At 46.8% G+C, this 18,939-nt stretch overlaps 6 protein-coding genes across 6 annotated transcripts; 3 read left to right on the top strand and 3 right to left on the bottom strand.

The window, feature by feature from the left end:
• Positions 1-1,559: 1,559 nt before the first annotated feature.
• Positions 1,560-4,041, bottom strand: V1508DRAFT_226160 (glycosyl hydrolase). The gene has a single exon (XM_066936289.1). It carries the CDS (start codon positions 3,925-3,927, stop codon positions 1,813-1,815), a length of 2,115 nt encoding a protein of 704 aa, XP_066794115.1. The 5' UTR covers positions 3,928-4,041; the 3' UTR covers positions 1,560-1,812.
• Positions 4,042-5,610: 1,569 nt separating this feature from the next.
• V1508DRAFT_358517 (galactosyl transferase GMA12/MNN10 family-domain-containing protein) lies at positions 5,611-6,828 on the top strand (the record flags this gene model as incomplete). Its single annotated transcript, XM_066937067.1, has 4 exons — positions 5,611-5,992; positions 6,053-6,483; positions 6,529-6,668; positions 6,723-6,828. The coding sequence occupies 4 exons, from the start codon at positions 5,611-5,613 to the stop codon at positions 6,826-6,828; spliced, it is 1,059 nt and encodes a 352-aa protein (XP_066794114.1).
• Positions 6,829-7,716: 888 nt separating this feature from the next.
• Positions 7,717-8,364, top strand: V1508DRAFT_405750 (uncharacterized protein; the record flags this gene model as incomplete). Its single annotated transcript, XM_066938717.1, has 3 exons — positions 7,717-7,844; positions 7,876-8,168; positions 8,192-8,364. 3 exons carry the CDS (start codon positions 7,717-7,719, stop codon positions 8,362-8,364), a joined length of 594 nt encoding a protein of 197 aa, XP_066794113.1.
• Positions 8,365-10,561: 2,197 nt separating this feature from the next.
• Positions 10,562-11,020, top strand: V1508DRAFT_399150 (uncharacterized protein; the record flags this gene model as incomplete). Its single annotated transcript, XM_066938248.1, has 1 exon — positions 10,562-11,020. The coding sequence occupies one exon, from the start codon at positions 10,562-10,564 to the stop codon at positions 11,018-11,020; it is 459 nt and encodes a 152-aa protein (XP_066794112.1).
• Positions 11,021-12,585: 1,565 nt separating this feature from the next.
• On the bottom strand, positions 12,586-14,190 carry V1508DRAFT_422597 (uncharacterized protein). Its single transcript, XM_066941043.1, has one exon. It carries the CDS (start codon positions 14,179-14,181, stop codon positions 13,045-13,047), a length of 1,137 nt encoding a protein of 378 aa, XP_066794111.1. The 5' UTR covers positions 14,182-14,190; the 3' UTR covers positions 12,586-13,044.
• A 572-nt stretch (positions 14,191-14,762) lies between these two features.
• On the bottom strand, positions 14,763-16,626 carry V1508DRAFT_226070 (uncharacterized protein). Its single transcript, XM_066936288.1, has one exon. The coding sequence runs from the start codon at positions 16,510-16,512 to the stop codon at positions 15,226-15,228; it is 1,287 nt and encodes a 428-aa protein (XP_066794110.1). The 5' UTR covers positions 16,513-16,626; the 3' UTR covers positions 14,763-15,225.
• Positions 16,627-18,939: the final 2,313 nt, after the last annotated feature.

Genomic DNA, 18,939 nt, shown 5'->3' with positions numbered 1-18,939 from the left:
CCAAGTTATTCTCCATGCGTGCAAGCCTAGGACTCGATGATGTCGTTCCAGTTAGCCTGGTACTTGGGGCAGTCTGAAAACACGAGTTCGTCGATATGAAGATGGGCGATTGGCCAGTGTTGAAATTTATGAGGTACGCCTCCGGCCGAGCCTACCATATTCCAACGTAGCCACACCAGATTCTCAATGTTTTCTGCCGGTCTAGGGCTGGACACGATACGAATCTGTGCGGTACTATCTTCCTTACCACAACAAGATTGATGGAGAGCTGATCATTTTCAGGAGTTCCAGCAGTGGCAGGACTGTATGGATAATAACATCCTGCATTTAGAAAACTGATATCGGTCGTCGCACATGGCATTGAGTATGTACGGCCAGTGACGAAGGCTCTCTTTTGCTGTTGTACATGTATCGTGCATTGCAGAAGTAGGTCAAGGAGAAGGTGAATGGCTATTCGTATTTGATCGAATGCGACCTTGCAGCATGCATTACGAGACTGCTAATTTTGGCATTCTACGAAGTAAAACAAAAATATACACAGGCAAAGACAACGCACTCCACAAAGCAAGGCAAAGCAATACACAAACCACAACGCACAGAACGCAGAGAATATAAATAATATGGACTGCCAGACGCATTATTACAGCACGGCAGTCCTTCCGGTGACCATATTTTGTACCAGGAGACCGGTCATCTCTAACTGACTGTCCAGTGGCTGATCTATTGATTCACGCAACTCTGGACATTCGTCAGTAAATTGAACTACTTAATAAATCATATAATATTGGGCTATTTTGGCGCATACTTTGTCTCATCAAACGTCAAGGCATCAAGAGCCGCCACCCTGAAAGTAACTTAATCGACTCTAGCTGTTCGCAACCAGATCAAGGCAGTGTTGCGTGATAGAAGTCACCAAGTTTGTCTATTCCACTGAACTTAATATCCGCATCGTGACCGAACTCCAGATACAAACTGATTGACACTTTGACAGGGAAGGTGCAGGGTCCGTATTCAACGTCATATTCGCCCTGTTGTATTCGGAGGGACGTTGAGCAGATGACTCTCTATTCTTCAACCCAGGACATCCCGTACCCAGCTGGACTGAGGAAAGGACCCGTCCGATGTCATTGATATACCCGAACCCTTCCCACTCCTCATGGGTAAATAGTTGGCAGAAAAGCTGTATCCAAGAGAACGGTCTCGTGAGGAAAGAGAGTCTGAGTGTAGTAACTATCGGCCGATGTGCGGTTGTAGTTTTCCCGTAAGCTTTCTTAGCTTCGCGGTCCTCTCCTTCAAGCAGATGCATTTCCAAGTAGCGGCTGGAAAATGGGCTGGATGATGGATAAGTCCATGCACTGAACCAGGGAGCCCTATCTCAAACTACCCATCAAGTGGAAGACGTTCCTTCCATGGGCTCAGATCCGACACAAAAACAGGGAATTCAACTGAATACGGGATCCTTTGTTAGCCTGGCAACAAGTACGAGTGCCTCCTTTAGTTACTAAATCATTACACCAGGCTGAAGTGGCCGCATTTCTGTACCATATTGCACCAAAAGGTGGCCGAACACAACGTTGCAGCGTCTATGATACGACTCAGTATATAAAATCCTACAGTTTGCCAGATACTGTCCCAAACTACTCTTGAGCTCTAAACGGTTTTTCGATAGTAACGTAACAACTTCATCACTAAATCCACAACGTCCAAAACGTCAATCTTCATCTATAATATGCTTCTCGTTCTCGAAAAGAAAACGAACTACTTGCTATTCTCTTCGTAGTCAATCTTTTGAGCAATCTGCCGCCCCGTTACTTACTTCCAGACCGACTTGATGCCATTGATGGACACAGATACAGATCTCGTTGATCCACCTTCAGAAAACAACTTGACTTGGGTGGCGCTGTGTTCCAGTGGGAAGATCTGGGAAGTAAGCGCGACCTGCCCCTGACCACCAAAGACCTCGACTGATGACCAGTCCAGTAGGATATTGATCTCGATCACGTCGGTTGGCTTGGTTGGCATGGTTGCAATGAAGTAACCCGGAAAGGTATTGCGTTCCGATTCTACGAACGAGCTGTTACCAGACTTGAACCTGTCGACGAATATGTTCTGACCTAGGAAATCGTAGCCGATCACGGTCTTCTGCGTGTTGGTCTCGTTCGAGCACAGGATGACACCGAACTTGGTACCGCCTCCTCGCGTGAATTTGAGCGCAACTTTCATGCTCGAATTAAACGGGGCTGGCACACTGACTTTCGTCTCGCCACACTCTAGGGATGAGAAATTGTGACTGTACAATGTCGAGGTATAGAGAGTTGACAAAGACGACACAGGCTGCTGCACAAGTCGGATTTTGTTGTTGATAGTCTTAAGCGCCAAGGTACGTGGGATGCTCATCGCACTGCGCCACGTACTGGTCGGGATATTATTGGCATACGCCCAGTTGTTCATCCATCCAATCACGGTTCGTTCAGATGTAGGCAGCCCGTTGTACGTTGCGGCAGCATAGTAGTCAGGGCCAAAATCATTCCAGTTAGCCTCGTCCTTGGGGCAGTCTGAAAACACAATTTCGTCGATATGAAGATGGGCAGATTGGCCAGTGTTGAAATCATTGATAGCGAGGTACGCTTCTTGGCCGACCCATCCTGCTACATTCCAACTTCGCCACACCAGGCTCTCAGTGTTGGTGCCGGTCTGCGAATGTACGATCTCCCCCTCCACAACGAGGTTGATGGAGACCTGATTATCTTCAGAAGTTCCAGCAGTGGCAGGATTGTACGGATAATAGCCTCCTGCAATTAGAAAACTGATATAATCTTTCCTGATAATGAACTTTGGAGACATAATCGTGCCCGTCCCGCCATTGCCAAAGAGACAGGTTGTCATGATGCCGTTCCCGAGATAGCCCTGGACCTTTCCGGCATTAACGATAGACCCCTTCTGTGGCCCAGTACCGGCAAAGTCACCGGTAGCGGTCCAACCCAGCTCTTCAAACGTCGAAGATGTGGACTCAAAGTCCTGGAATACCGTAGAGCCGAACGGGAGTTCCGCGGGGTCGTACACATCTGAAGGATCGGCAACAAAAGATTTTCCGTCGAAAGATCCGATGATCGACTGAGTGCCAGATCCAACAATGACGCCACCTGGATTAATTCCGATCAATATGACCCACTTTTCGGCGGCAGTGTTATCGTCCAGATAGAGCGGAAACAACGACGGACACTCCCATTCACCGAACCTTGCATTGTGTGGTCCGAACTGGGACTCCAATGTCCAATCCTTCAAATTGTTCGATGAATATATAAGAAGGATTTGCTTAATTGCCAAGGATGCGACCATGATCCACTTCAGCGATGGCGTGTGCCAGAACACGAAGGGGTCGCGGAACTGCTTGTACTGGTCGGCGTACTCGGCTGGTGGCGATGGAATGATAGGATTACCATTGTATTTAATCCAAGTTAATCCGTTGTCGTTTGAGAATGCAATCGATTGTGACTGCTGCCCTTGTCGAATGACCTGACCGTTGGAGGTTGTGTGGGCAGTAGGATAGCAACTTGTATAAATGGCCACCATAGGTTGGGAAAAAACGTCCTTGCCTGTCCCGTCCTTGCCAATTGAAACGGCAAAGCCAGATGTGTTGTTAACGTCAACCACGGCAGAACCAGAGAAGAACATTTCTATGACATTTCCGTTCGAATCTACCTCGCACTCGAGCGCAATCTGTAAGTGTTGCCAGTGTACAAGGTCGGTCGAGATTGCATGCCCCCACGACATGTAGCCCCACGTGTTACCATTGGGATTATACTGGTAGAATATATGATAGACTCCGTCGTGGTATACAAGACCGTTGGGATCATTCATCCAATTATTCTGAGGTGTAAAGTGGAACTGTGGACGATACTCCTCATTGAAACAAGATTGGACCATGACTCTGCGCGCGGAGGGTAATTGTTGGTTTGTCAAGAATAATTTCGACAACGACACCACACTACTCCTTTATCTATTTGTATTTTGGGCCGCAAAGAAGGACAAAACCTCAGCATATACGTATTTCGCAGCTAAATGAAAAACGCGTGTTTTCAGCAAACAAAATAAAAGGAAGTAACAGAGACAAAGAGACTCACAATGAAATTGGGACGAGAAATGACCAGTTACTAGTAAGGTAATTGAATCTCCACGGTGGTTGTACGCAATTTAGAATATGCAAGCGGGGCTAGCAAGGAATTGAGGCGTTGCTCATGGGTCATTAGGGAGGTTCCGGAATAAATTTTACCCGTCAAATTACGTGACTGAAACCCTTGCCCACGAGTTCCGAAAATTAGATTGCGCTGTCCGCACCATATATACGCCGTAACTTTAGTGAGAGTGGTCGTCGACGAGAGGACCGAACGGGCTGTTCGTCGTCGTGGTCGGACTGCTCGTCCGCATGTAGCCATGCTGGGTTGACACAGTTCGAATAAGTTTCGGATCAGGGTTGTATAGATGCTGCGAATGTCTATTAGCTTGTCAGGAGCTATGAGCCCTTAGCAACACAATTGGAGTGTGAAGCTTGTAATATGCTGTATATCCTGGGAGCTGGGTCTGAAGCCCCATGACCCAGCTTGATATCCCGCCCCGGCTTATATCTTCAGTAACGACCATGCAAAATTAAACTGTTGCGCCTGTACCGATAACGAAAATGGCTTAGCGCCTAATTTGAGAGCAGCGTACTGCACACAACCCCTTCCCTGACACATAAGTGGGTGCGAATGAACGCGCATCTCGGTTGGTTGCGAAAGCGGCTACGAAACCTGCTACCCTGTGTATCATATTCCTTTATGATAACGCGGAACACGTGCGGGATATTTCTCGCCAAGCTGCCTTTGGGACGATTATGCACTAACTGAAATCATTCATGAACACTACACCTAATAAAGGATTCATATAACTTAGGGTTTTTTGAAACGCCACCATAACAATTTTGCAAGGCTTAGCATTAATGGCACCTGACAGATAATTGTCTTTTATCTCCTCCGATTCCCTTCTCCTACTAAAACACCGCGGTTAAGGGCCATCCAAAAATCAACTCTTATGCCGTGCTAGTGCACTCGATTATGATATGACGTAATAGACCACCCTTGGACTGCTCAAATCAGAGCAGAACTCATGCTGCGAGCTCTATATATAGATAGTACGCCGCACCTCACCTCGTGGAGGGGTGGCCCCAGCGACTTCGGCAATGGGTTAGGGTCCTGCAAGGTGCTCGGCGTACTATCATTTCTTTGTTTTGACTAGAATCGTTGTTTTGATTTTCCTTGTGCATATGTATATGCCTATTTCCTTGTTCTTTCCTTTGTGTATAACGAGTACCTGTACCAGATCTATAAGAGTAACCGGATCCTCCTCAGAATTCAGCATCGAAGGGGTACTAAAATCTCGCGCGGATGCTTGTTTCTTACTGTCGCTACGAGTGTACGTGTCAGTAAACTGAGCTGTTACCTTCGTTCCTCGCCTGATATTGCTTCTATAGCTGGCACGATTTACATTTAGTACTCGAGTTTATTTCACTGACGACCGGGCCGCATGCTGAGAAGAACACGGTCCATGGTCGTGCTGGCCATCATCGCCAGTATGGCAATGATATATATCTCGCTGACCTTATACGGTAGGGGCGCGTTACTATCGCAGGATGTTCGAGAACTACAACAGTCAGCATCAAAGTCTCCTAAGTTTGTATTAGATTTCTCTGGCCAGGTGAGTTCTCTCACGACAGACAGCTCAAATCAGGTCGACGACCCGAAGGAACAGTCGACAGCCCAACCATCCGGCCAGGCAGTACCGCCCTTGCATCTCACGTTGGACGAGATCCGAAATATGGCCGATGACTCACTTGAACCGAAGGGAAAAAAGATAGTGCTGCTTACTGCGACGGATGGGAAGGGAAATAATGGTGCTATCCAAAATCTCATAGAGATGGTCACTGAAAATCGGGAGGAGTATTGCGCATATCATGGTATGTTGCTAATTTCGTACGACATATAGATCCGAGTAACTGACGCGCATTTCCGTCTAGACTATACGTATCAGTTCATCAACATATCTAAATATCATATTGAAGGACGGGCTCCGGTGTGGGCCAAGATTCCCGCAATCCAGGAGGCCTTCGAAAATAACGTAGGTGCAGAATGGGTCTGGTTACTCGACACGGACTCAATAATCATGACACCACAAATCGACTTGGCCAACCATCTCTTGGACCCTCAAGCACTGGAGACCAGGATTGCCTATGACGCACCTATCACTCTGACTGACGGAAAACCGTCAGGACTGACAGTGTCCCGGGGTATAGATGTCAACAAAGTTGACATTATTATTGCCCAGGATGAAATCGGGGTCAATGCGGGGTCTGTTCTATTCCGAAGGAGCGATTGGACCATGTCGTTGTTGCAAAAGTGGGTCGATCCCTACAATGTCAGGAAGCATGCTAACGAGCAAGATGCTTTGGTGAGTCTTCATTGCGGATTACCCGAGAAGTACTAACGTCATCAGAATCACATGATAGTGAATAACGAAGAGATAAGGCAGCATATTGCTATTGTTGCGCAGAGAGTTATCAACGCATTTTCCGTAGGAGGCGAGCACATGGGCTGGAAAACAGGAGATTTGGTCGTCCATTTTGCAGGCTGCTGGTAAGTTAAATTTGAACTGAATTAATTTCTGTTGTGTTTACCAAATGATTATAGGGTGGAGGACGCATGTGACTCGCGGTGGAAAGATTTCTGGTCGCGGAGAAAAACTGTGTCGGGGACCATCGCCGACAAAGGTTTCAGGGCTATTCTGGCTGATTAATGTTTTGTCTGTCATTGCAATTCTTTTTCTTGGTTTTGACCAGGTAAGACCAGGTAAGTCAGAGTAGCTTGCGCATTTGCGCCATGAAAAGGGCCATGTAATCTGTGCCGCCTTAGGGCTCATGTGGGACAGTGATCTTAATGTCGTACTGGTACCTCTGGATCTGTATTATTGATTTCCTCTCCTTCCCACGACAAAATAATTATAATGACTCATTTTCCAAAGATTTCTCGTGATTTATGGCCTCGAGTCCTACTTTGGACGAGATGGGAGAATCTAAACTAGAGAATTTTAATTTCTTGCCTTCGCGCCGCCATACTATGACGCATGCACATAATTACGCTAGCAATTTCTTCGGTTCTTGGGTGCATGCAGCATAATTGTGAGGCATTCGTTGAAGTTTAAACTGCAGCTGCGTGAGTTCTTTCGCATCTGCGGTTTAGGGCATTTTCGCCATTAAAGCCACGGACCCTAATTTTAAGATTGCTCGAATCCTTCACTACACGGCCGAACTGCTCCAGCCACACAGATTAGTCCTGCTGGATTGCAATATCGCCACGGTACGGGCTTGCGTTTATGGTGTTGCGAAGGCGTCGGTATCACAAGTGGGCAATGTTTAGCATAAATCCAACGTATTGGCTTGAAAGCGCCGCGCAGCCGACGCCCTCGGAAATGCTGAGATTTTGCGGCCATAAACGTGATTAGAAAGAAGAACTCTGGTACCGGACCGAATCTCCCTTCGCAGGAAATCAATATAAATACTGCCATGCAGACGCTTAATCCCCCCCTTCACTTTCGTCTAAGCGGACATAGACTTGGCCCGTCAAGACCTAACCTAAATTTATTCCAGCGGCAACGAAACTTACGATTGGCGTACTAAAGTCAAATATGCCTAGATTAACTGCTCACGGATATATTGCAATCGTTGAGCTTATCATCTGCACTATAGCACTGGTGACTTCCACTGTGAGCTGTCTGCGTTATGGCTTCAAGCGGCAAGCAGGATGGATCTATCTGTCCATTTTCTGTCACAGCAATGATTGTGAGCAATATTGCGCTTACTCCCCTCCATCTCAGCCTACTGGAATTTATCACAACTAGTGCACGACTCGCTCTAGGCAACAATTTGCCCAATATTCTCACCAAACCCCTCCATTTTTGCCGACTCGCATTGCTTTCGGCAATCGTGCTTGGAATCGTCGGAGGTGTTGAGCTCTCGCAGAATAATCCCCCGCAGACGGCATCTACACTCCGGCGTGTCTCTATCGTCCTCATCATCGTCGTATTTGCCATCTTGACGTTATTCGCATTGTATTTCCTCGGCTTTGCTCAACTACGCAGTCATAGTCGCATTCTACACTAGGGATCACGGTTGCCCTACCTTTCTTGCTGGTCAGAATTATGTACTCCCTTCTCAATGCGTTCGCGTCTTCAACTGCGAATAATTTCAATAGTTTGACTGGTAGTTGGATAATATACTTGGCTATGGACGTTATTATGGAGTTCGTCGTTGTAACTGTGCTCTCCGCGACATGATACTTACTGCATATATATTCAGCTAAGAAAGAGACGACTGATATGGAGCCTCCTTACGCGCATGAGCCGGCGCATGTGAGAAATAAAAAAGGTTATGAATAGCTTTCTCGAACGCTTGTCGAAGGAATAAATCCATGCAAGTTGGAAATATCGTTAATCGTGCTATTTTTTTCGACCTTGTAAACATGATAGGCTGCGCCTTAACAGTCGCATTTTCATTGCATTGATCGTGTAGTAGTATGTGACAGCGCCCAGAGATAGATAGCGGGGGTTAACACTTACTTAGGTGCCCTAGATGTTACCTAGATGGATGATATAGACTGAGTAGCCACAGACTAGCCAAGCACGTACAACTGTGGTGCCAAACACAGGATACGATAAATTGGGGCATGCACGCCATGCGAAGTAGTTATATTAGTATACAGCGGCAAGACTTTCCATATAGGTTCTCGAGATACTGTAGTATTATCTGAAAGGACCGAAAGTAATGTCCCAATGGTCTCAACGGCCCAGGTTTGTGCTTATACTCAGGTAATCTAAGGTGTTTGTACCATACTTGATGACACTGCGGCTGTGCCTCGACAAACAGTAGTTATGCGGTTAGGGTGAGTATGCTTGTTGACCCTCAGACGATGTACAGCCACAGATGTGAACAGCTCAGAGACAATAGTGCCTTCATTGCCAGATATATCTTTCTTGCATAAAAGCTTCCTGAAGTTAATGTCCTCGATCTCGGCGACACCTTGGCTTTAGGCTACAGCATTAGTCTTGGCCTTGAGAAAAAGTGTCACGAGGTTGATCAGTCGAAGCTAGTCCCTCGAGACTAACTGAACCTTCGAAACCTCGAAACAGAAGTCCGTGACGTCCAACGCGACCTTGAAAGTAACAGGAAAGGGTTATGTACACAACCATTTTTCTTTCAGAAACATTTCGACTTAGGATATCTATCGCTATCGTATTCACCTTGGTGTGGTGGATATAATCTTACGCTATTATGGTCGGCCTTGCTGGCGGAAGCAGAGCATGCACAAATTGCCAGCGGAGGAAGATAAAGGTGCTCAGATCTAAAACCTGCCATTGCCAATGCTAACGGGTTTCAGTGTGACGAGACCTTCCCGAAATGTTTGCGATGCGTCAGATCAAATCTCAACTGTGAAGGCCAAAAGTGGGGCCTGTGGTCAGGAAGCAACGACGAGGATTGTGCGGGACGGGAAACACCAGTACCGACAAAAAGGGTGAACATTTGTCCCCAAGCAGGGAAGAGCGGGTCGATAACATTGTCACGGTAGAGTCGCCATATCCTGCGTCGAATGAGCCACTAACAGCGCTGCATCGGCCCTATAATGACACCATCCAATACCACGTCAACTTATTCCGACGGTTGCAGAACATCCCGCGCGACCTTGCACACGACCTCTACAACTATTTGTGACGATTTCTTGAGAAGTTCTTCATCACTAGCCCAGCAAATCGGTTTGGAGACTATCAAGCAACGAACTCGGCGTAGGCGATTCCTCAGTTTGTGCTTGCAAATGCCCCGTCGTCGACAATTTTCGCTGCGCGATCATTGGTAATCGCGTACTACGCGTCAATATGCCACGACAGTGATGTATCACTCATCGCAGCCAACTGGTATGTCATGGCCTTGAGATACCAGAAGGAAGTTGTCGGGCTTATGGCGAGCGACTCTAGTTTCTTTGAGTCCGAGCCTACATCCATGTCATTAGATGTGACTCGGATGGGACCAGAAGAAGTAGCAAATGCAGCTGAAGTATCAAAGACACGGTCGAAGGCATCTTCGGCACGTGATACTCGAATGGTCTGCAAGCGCAACCACATCGGCTCAGAAACCCCGTCGGTACTCTGTGATGCTACCTGAGAACTCTTCGATACCACTCAGCACCTTAATTTACCTGGGACGTCTGTAAGGATGATGCGCGATAACATTATATCTCTCGAAGATGACAGCGTCATTTCAGGCATGCTCATTTCAACATACGAGGACCTCAACTCAGAAACTGAGGCGTCCTGGATTGACACGCTCTCTGGAAGTATATATCTGATGCAAGTCCGTGGTCCAAAATCTATCGCGAGGGTTTCAACAACACTTGTTTTCTGACCATGCGCGGCGCGCTATCCAGGTCCTTGTCACTAGACGCGAGACATTACTCAACAGCCATGAATGGAAGACCATACCATGGGAGCTATCACGCACAGGAAAGCGGATTTACAACTACCTATTCGACCTCGTGCTGGAGACCCTTCGTTCGAGCATCGTCTCGAGCAACTATTTCGTTGGATTAGATTCACATCCTCCGACAATCTCAGGCGCGACGAACTCGCGATGGGGAGTTTACCTCTCCTAGACGACGAATACCGAACACCAGAAATCTGCGCGGAGTTACGGGCCATGCACGCTGTTCTTATTGACCTTGACAGCCGATTCGACAGATGGTTTAATGAATACAGCCGCAACGCTAGAGAATACACTCGTCCTCGTCGTCATCCAGGACCCGGCCACATTGTCGTTCGACCCGGCGACAGGGACGCCTATGTACCGGCACATCGATGTGCTACTACTAAGTCTGATATCGAATGGCAGGCGACGCATTTTTTGAAGCCAGATGTCAAATTCGTAACTCTCCACGACGCATAACTTGTGACAGTCTACTACGCTACACGCATGATGCTCACCTGCCTCCTCAAACTCACAATCGTCTTCGACAAGGTCGACTACCCAGCTTACCTCGCTACAGTAATCCAGCATCCTGAAGTCGTGGCCTTCCACGACCAGAAAATCGCGTTTCTTGCGTCCTCGTCTGCTCTCATATGTCGCTCTGCGCCATACGTCTTCATAAACCCTACCAGCGCTGCCATGTTCAATTGGTATTCCCGCTCAAGATTGCGCAGATCGCCGTCTTTGACAAATTCGAGCGTTGGGTGGGTATAAAAAGCTTAGGATGATGCACGATATGGGCGTGCGCATCAGCATGGGCGACACGACACAGAATGTGGACTTGATGGAGGATGAGTGGAAATTATTTGATTCGCTTGACAGATGTTCTGGGTGCGGCAAGCGAGTGAAGGCGTGGAGTTGAGCAGTAGGTCGCGTTTGTTAAGCCGCTAGACGACATTAGAACCAAGGGACTGACGAGATTTGATCGTTCGGCAATATATTATTGTACACGGTTATCGGCGTTTTGCAGGGAAAATATAGAATAATACAGTATACATATGCTTACATCCATGGGTGAGCAATCACCGTTACCGGCAACGTAGGGGGTAGAAGGATGCCACACGATCAAGAGTTTTGCCCTGCTTGTTATTGCGTTGTTTAAGTGCTACAGATGTTAAGCATGTTAGTGTCATGATACTTATTGTGCTAAAACGTCTCGAGAATACGGCAATTACACCCAGCAAATTCGTGGCCAAAAACGTTTCACAAGAGCCTTTAGACCCCTTGACAAAATTGCCACTGTATCGATCCAGAATGGCATTTCATACCAAAGAGCAAATCCGCCTGGACTGAACGCATACGTAATAACCAAGCTGAGAGCTGTCGTCACCAGCATGAGATATCCAACGTATGTCAATGAGCACCTTTTTGTACCTTCCTTAGCCCAACAAATCGGCAAACACGCCAGTGCTGACCGTAACATTTCCTCCTGCACCAGGGAAATGGAGGTAATATCTAGTCACTTGCGGTACCTTATATTCCGCTCTCATCGAAGCCTATATAAGTCCGGCGGGTTTACTGCTATAAATGGAGATGCAACTAGCGTTGTATTGGTGCCACTGACTGCGAGTTCGCAACGCACCAACAATGTAATTCCTACCGGCGCGGAGGAAACAATTCACACAAACAACTTCTCTGTCTTGAGGTTGCCATCCTTTATGGCTGAGATCCTTCCAATGGCGTTAAACTTGGAGAACTGAATTTTTGTCGGGATTTCTTCGGTTCTGTGGGCGAGGTCAAGTCCCTCAAGCGTAATGGAAGTCTTATAGCCGTTCGGCATGCCAATCGTATACAAGGTCAACTTGTCTGCGATGACGTTCAGCAGGAGAAGATATCAGCGAAGCTGGAGAGAAAAGAATGGGAATTCATGCTCGGTAATGGCAATATATGCTCGGTAATGAATTTATGCGCTGGCAGCAGTCTTCCCCGCATTTATAACCAGTCAGTAAGAATTTGATTTAGAGGTAAAATTCAAATAAATCGCGCGCTTATAGTTGGCTCGGTGGTTGATGCCTGTCAAGTCATCTTAAGTCATTTTCCCACCTGCTGTCTGGAGACTACATAAAACTTTCTAAGGCTAATTTCTCACAAACGAAGGCATTCATGGATCCTACGAATCATCAGCATGGTGTACTGCTTTAATGTCGTGATATCATCATCACAACTAAGAAGACATTGTACATGTCCTGCGCCCATAGATCGCGTTTATTCGTACCCCGCTTACCCATCGCTGCCCAAAATTAATGCATTTAGTGTGTGCCTCTTCGTGCCGGTTGCGGCAAATTCTCCATTTATAGTTTGTCAACATTAGCTGAATTGTACAAAATAAAAGCCTCAAGTACATGTATTTTGCTTAGCCGTCTAATCACCGAGTATTCAATCGTGTTTTCAACATACCAGGTCCATCGCCGTGGAAATACTGGGGTTTATTCTCGCCACTCTGCTCAATTCTGCCGCCTCCAAATAGATGTTATCATCGGACCTTCCTTAACCATGAGCAGCAATGCTCTAACCATGTCTTTAGCCCACTTGATCCATCCATTCATTTCATGCGCCGCGTTCATAATACCAACAATGCGTCTCATAAAGACATCGGTATTCTCAAGGTCATCAGTATTGGCCTCCCATAGGCTAACCTCTGTACTTTTTTCATTCCCCTCTTGTCCGGAATACTGCCATTCTCCTTCTTCTGTTTGGACTATTTTAATGCGAGGCCCCACCACCAAATTCCTTCCATTGATCCTAGAGTCCGCCATCAGTCTCGAGGCCGCCTCCACCACATCCTCTATCTTGGCTAGACTCGCTCCTGCTAATACTGCCCGCCCAAGAGGGGTGATAATCGCTGTATCGACAAAATATGGACAGATCAAGTTGACCCGTACTCCATTCGTAAACGCCGTACTTCGCAGCGAACGGAACAGCCCCAGCACTCCGTGTTTCGACGTTCCATACAACGTCTGTTGCGGAATAGGGTATAATGACGCCATAGAACCAATCAGCAAAAGGTGTCTGTCTCGCGGTGATTCATGCATCTTGCGTTGGTTTTTGTTCGGGTCTGGAGGCTGCGAGCCCGGGTTGCGAGGGAGATAGAACAGTGCCAGATGGGTAGTATAGAGGACACCCACAAGGTTCACGTCAATCACCCTGATATCGGGTTTGGGGGGGTCTCCCACATCAAGTTGTCCTGGTTTGTTGAATGTGGGGTTCAATTCCGCGACACCGGCATTGGCAACAATGGCGTCGATTCCGCCGTGTGGACTGAGCTTGGCGGCCTCCTTGAAAAAGTTGACCTGGGACTGCCAATTTGTAACGTCACAATGTATGAAGTGAAGATTGTGGTTATCTGTGGCTATACGGACAGCGCGGACGATAGATTCACCTTTGTTGTCGTCGACATCGCCGATAACGACATTTGCTCCAGCAGCAGCCCACTGCCGGAAGAACGACGCACCGAAACCCGATGCACCGCCAGTGATGAGGATGGTCTTGCCTTTGACCCACGATATATCGAAAGGTTCAGACGGGTCGATTGGGCGAGATTGCCGAGCCTTGTCGGCAACTGAATAAATGCTCGAGCTCATTTTTATTGCTAAACTCAATTCCGGAGCAATGTAAGTTACAGGAGCTATTTACGTACAGATTAGAATATTGACCCTAACCCAAGAGAATCTTCAAATGTCGTGTCAGCTGATGCAGCGTTTCTCAGAAATGTTTCTCCCACTCCCTCTGAAAGAACTTGTTGGTTCAGCTAAGATTTCAACTGCAAGGAAATGTAGAGCAATCTGAGGTGCTTCAGCTACTAACATTAATATCGACATCGCTTGCAAGGTACTGGAAAGAGTGTGTTCTGAGCACACTTCGGTAGACGCGAGCCATGAGAGTAGGGTTTTTAGTAAGGGTTCAATTCCACCCAAGGACGCGATCATGACTTAACCTATGCGTGGTGGTGGTGGCAGATGTTGAAGATTGTAACAGGATAGACTGAAAATTTATAGATACAGAAGTAAGGACAGACGCTTCATGAGCGATTTATATACAATAATTAATAAAGTAACATTTTGCACTTAGTTGATACAAAGACTCTAATTTCGACTATTTACGTTCAAAGACTTCCATCATTCCTTTCCAAAAGTTCCCTGGAATTCAAGTCGCGGTAACTCTTGACAGGGTACGATACCATAGAGCTCATCGACATGAGGATCTGAAAGTGAGCATTATTGTCCTCGACCTTCGATTTCGAGCCCACTCAGGTCCGGGTTGAACAAGATCGCGTATCTCATAACCCAACATGCTGTTGCCGACGAGCCTGAGCCGATCTGGAACGGACCCTCGCAGCGCTGTTACGACATCCTGTAGCCTCTATACGTCAACCAACATTAGGTAATATGTCACGCTTGAACTGCAGCCGAGTCCGTAGGTGGAGAGGTATGGCGCCTTGCAGTAGCTCGCCGAGGTGAGCGAGGCTGTATGCGATGTATATGGTGGGCAAAAGTCGCATTTTCTGCCATACAGGAGCATCTTCCATTCCACGCGACCATGTCGATTGGGAGAAAAATACCGCCAAAGTTATGACTGGTTCGAATTTCAATTCAATTACTGCGAAATATGCTACTGTCCCTTGGATTCTATTGCTTCTTTGGTGTCATCAGAAGTTCATAATACGAGCCAAGTACTTCTAAAATATGTCGCTGTCGATCCTGAAAATGAGCCAGTCCATCCTTCACAATGCACTCATGTGCAGTTTCTAGTATAGTGGCTGAAAGACCTTGGCCTGCTAAAGCACTTATATCTGACAGTTCGACGGTGACCACATCTTGAGTTTCTTCATTTGACCGACCAAGTACAGCTGCTGCACCAGCCTTCTGCAACAATCGCGAGCAAAATTCTTCGAATAGTCTGCTCCTCGAGATAAGGTCCAGCGCCTCAACTGCTGACGTCTCCGGGATCAAGTTATGCACAGGAGAGTGGCTCGTCAACAGTCGCTGCATATGAGTTACAAACTTCAGTTCTCCAACCAGATAGGATTGATCAATTAGATCAAACTCCATAATCGATCTGCGGCTATATGCGATCCACTTCCGCCAGGCGTAGTTGCAAAAGATAAATGATAAGATGCATGGGATCAAAATAACGTAGCCATACCATCTTACAGCAGTAAGCATCGATCCTACGCCTGCCACAATACCGGTCGTAGCGCTAATAGAGGATTGCATCTGCACTAAGTACATGCGCCGTTTCAACAGGGGCTTCGAAACTGCGTCGGCTTGCGCAATGCCATGCTTGTAGGACCGCACCCACATGTAAGCGCACCAAACCGCAATAAGAACTCCGGAAAAGGCAGCAGGCGAGTTTCCTATGTATCCGGACAGCAGATTGCTTGCGTGGAACACAACCGGATTTGCTCCACCTATTGCCATTAATGTCCCAATTCCGACTATCACACATCCCGATCCCATTAAAACATCCATTGATATGCGTTCTATAATCTCCGTACCAAGTTCCCAGCGATTGACTTCCAGCAAGGAGTCAAATAACACCTGGACGCTCGCATCACAGTCTGCGCGCTTGCCACAAAGGTACCGTCGTTCCTCATGCAGAAGTTGTATGTTGCGCCAGCTCAATCTGGCATCCCAAATTGCAAAACATGTCATGGAAAGCGCGACAGTACCGCCAATAGCCATAAGGACCTTTGCATAGATAGGGACTGGTATACGATTCCACACATTTGCTGCGAAATCGCTTGCATTCCCCAGCTCGAGCAGGGCAACACTCATGAGAAGACTGTTTTGAAATTTCCGACTTTCTAGCAGAACATATTGCTCGTTGCGTTTTCGAATAAATGTAGCGCGGCATGATTTGGTTTTCTCAGCGTCATTATCACCATTGGGGAAGACTGTTTCTGGACACGACATTAACCGCAGAAGGAAGCATTTACTGCTTCCAGAGACGTCAACAGATTGTCTCCATGAATTGAACAAGAACTTCTCTATTTAGCTGTTCGATGCCGCTTGTGTACACTTATAGTAGGAAACGGGTAGGATGCAACACGATAAAGTGTGCGTCAGCATTGGAGCAATATGTCGATTAATGTTGATTCAACTGCCGACGAGGCTGCGAAATACGCGTGCAGGGATCAGACTCACGCGGAGAAAATACAATAGTATTTTAATGCTGTCTCCAAGAGCGAAGCCGCACTGGGTTGGGTGAGTTTCAGGGTGACGTTTACTGGTATTAGTATCAACAACGGACATATATATTATTGCCTATATCCCCCCTAAAACAGAGAGGAGAGAAGAACCATTTATATAAATGGGGGTCTGCCCCTGAACGCACAACGCATCAAAAGAACCAAAATAAACTTCTACTAAAATAACCACTAAGCGTCTACATAATCCACGTGTACGTAATAATTAGTTTCACAAGCAAGTTATATTTATTTATTCACTTACCATCATAAAGCAAGCGAGCAGGTCTTTCATTCGCAATGCACACTTTTACAATCCTTCACGATCAAATGAGTCTCTTGGGGAATTGTATTTAAATCCATCTGTGAGAAGGAAAATATTTCTTCATATGCTGCCTGTGGTCTTGCGAACGGTCCCAAACAGTGGCTCGATTCGGGGACCTGACGTACGCCCACAGCCACTGACCAGTCTCTTCAATCAGGCCATTATGATATAGTATGTACGGAGACATTTTATTTTCGACGATTGCGATAAATCGATTAATGTCGCGTTAGGTATGATAAGGATGACTGCTGAGCAATACATTATAGGATCATTTTCAGGTACAATTAGCAAAAGCGATCCATTCTTCGAGTCAAGATGCGAAATAAGGATCGAAACTTTGTGATATACAAGAATTGTGAATCCTGCTGCCTGCAGGCATGTGTGAATAACTTCGAAGTTGCTGATTTTTGCTTCTCTCAAGCAGAGTACTTCGTATGTTTCACCTATTTTCACCATCGTACAAACGGACACGAAAATACAGGTACAGGAATAAATCTCTTGTCCAAATGGGATTCTCATGCGGTCTAGTGGGGGTCACAAGCAATAAGCAAATTCGACTGCTATAATATTGCTACCGATCCTGACGATTGTAAAAGATAACGAAATTCTACGAAGACATTGACGGGTTGCAAAGAGGGACGCTGGACCCTATTTCCAGAGACCCAGGGAACGAGGATGGGGTTACGGATCAGGTTTTATAATGGCACTTTCGACAGGCAGTTCTAAAGGGAATGCGAGCCAACTTTTAAGTCTGACTCTCCCGATGGCTCCGAGAGGGTAGGTGAGACCATTACTCGAAGAAAATTTCTACCTATTCGTTGCTCTCGGATGACATGACATGCCGATTGAACTCACTTGATGCCAAAGTCAGCTCTACCTATGACGTGTGGACTTCGAAAGCGAATTTGCCGTACGCGAGCATCACGCTTCATCGTATCGACTCAGATTGGAACTAAATGGTCATCTGTTGAATTTGAGATACTTTCCCCTCACACAGCGCAGCGTCATCGGGAGCTCATCATGGACACTGTAGTCAGTTTCGGTTTAGAAAACAAAGTTCTTTCATCTATGACAATGATGAGGCTACGGTGCAGCGGTTGAAGGTTGTGAAAGTGATAGTCGAAAGGGAGTACAAGAACTCTACCTTTCAGCCCTTTAAAATGTGCTGTACATTAATGCAGCTTCCGTTGAAGAAAGCCTTCCACGAATGGTCGACGCAGCTGACGTTGGCTCGCGACGTAGTCGTCCTTGACAAAAATTTACCAAAACTCTCTCAGCGTATTCTGAGGAATCAGTCTTTACCACTAACGACGAGGAGGATAACTTGGAGGACTCTTTTCTTGGGCACAATGCTTTGAAAGCTCGACACCGAAAATTAGATGGTTGATCTGAGCGGAGATGGAGGACAGAATCGTTGAGGCATTTTCTAGTCTATACCCAGATTGTTCTTAGTGTGCCGCACACTACCAAACTGTTTGTAGAGGAGAGGGCTTAGGGACAGTAACTAACGTCGGCAATCTCTAAGAACCCTGCGTCTTGCCGCTGAACGCGATCTTAGTCGCTTCTCCCAAGACAATCGACCCTGCACGGATTATTAGGCCGACTTCACGCGAATTATGGCAACCTCAACTGGGATAATACATCTAAGGTCTTCGAATTTAAGAACTGCCTAAACATATAAGCTATGATTTACGGGGCTGACGGTGCCCCGGTACAAGCCCGCGCTCAAACTTATTAGTGCCACACGAAAGCGATATTTGAAAGGAACTGTAGACCATTGCTTCGAATATTGCGACGCCGACTGGGCGGCGGATAAACAAACTCACCGAT

Source organism: Lipomyces doorenjongii (genome assembly GCF_038497915.1).
Source record: "Lipomyces doorenjongii strain NRRL Y-27504 unplaced genomic scaffold V1508scaffold_51, whole genome shotgun sequence".
Classification (NCBI taxonomy): Eukaryota; Fungi; Ascomycota; class Lipomycetes; order Lipomycetales; family Lipomycetaceae; genus Lipomyces; species Lipomyces doorenjongii.
The sequence above is the reverse complement of the archived record's forward strand: the minus strand, read 5'-3'. Positions and strand labels throughout refer to the sequence as shown.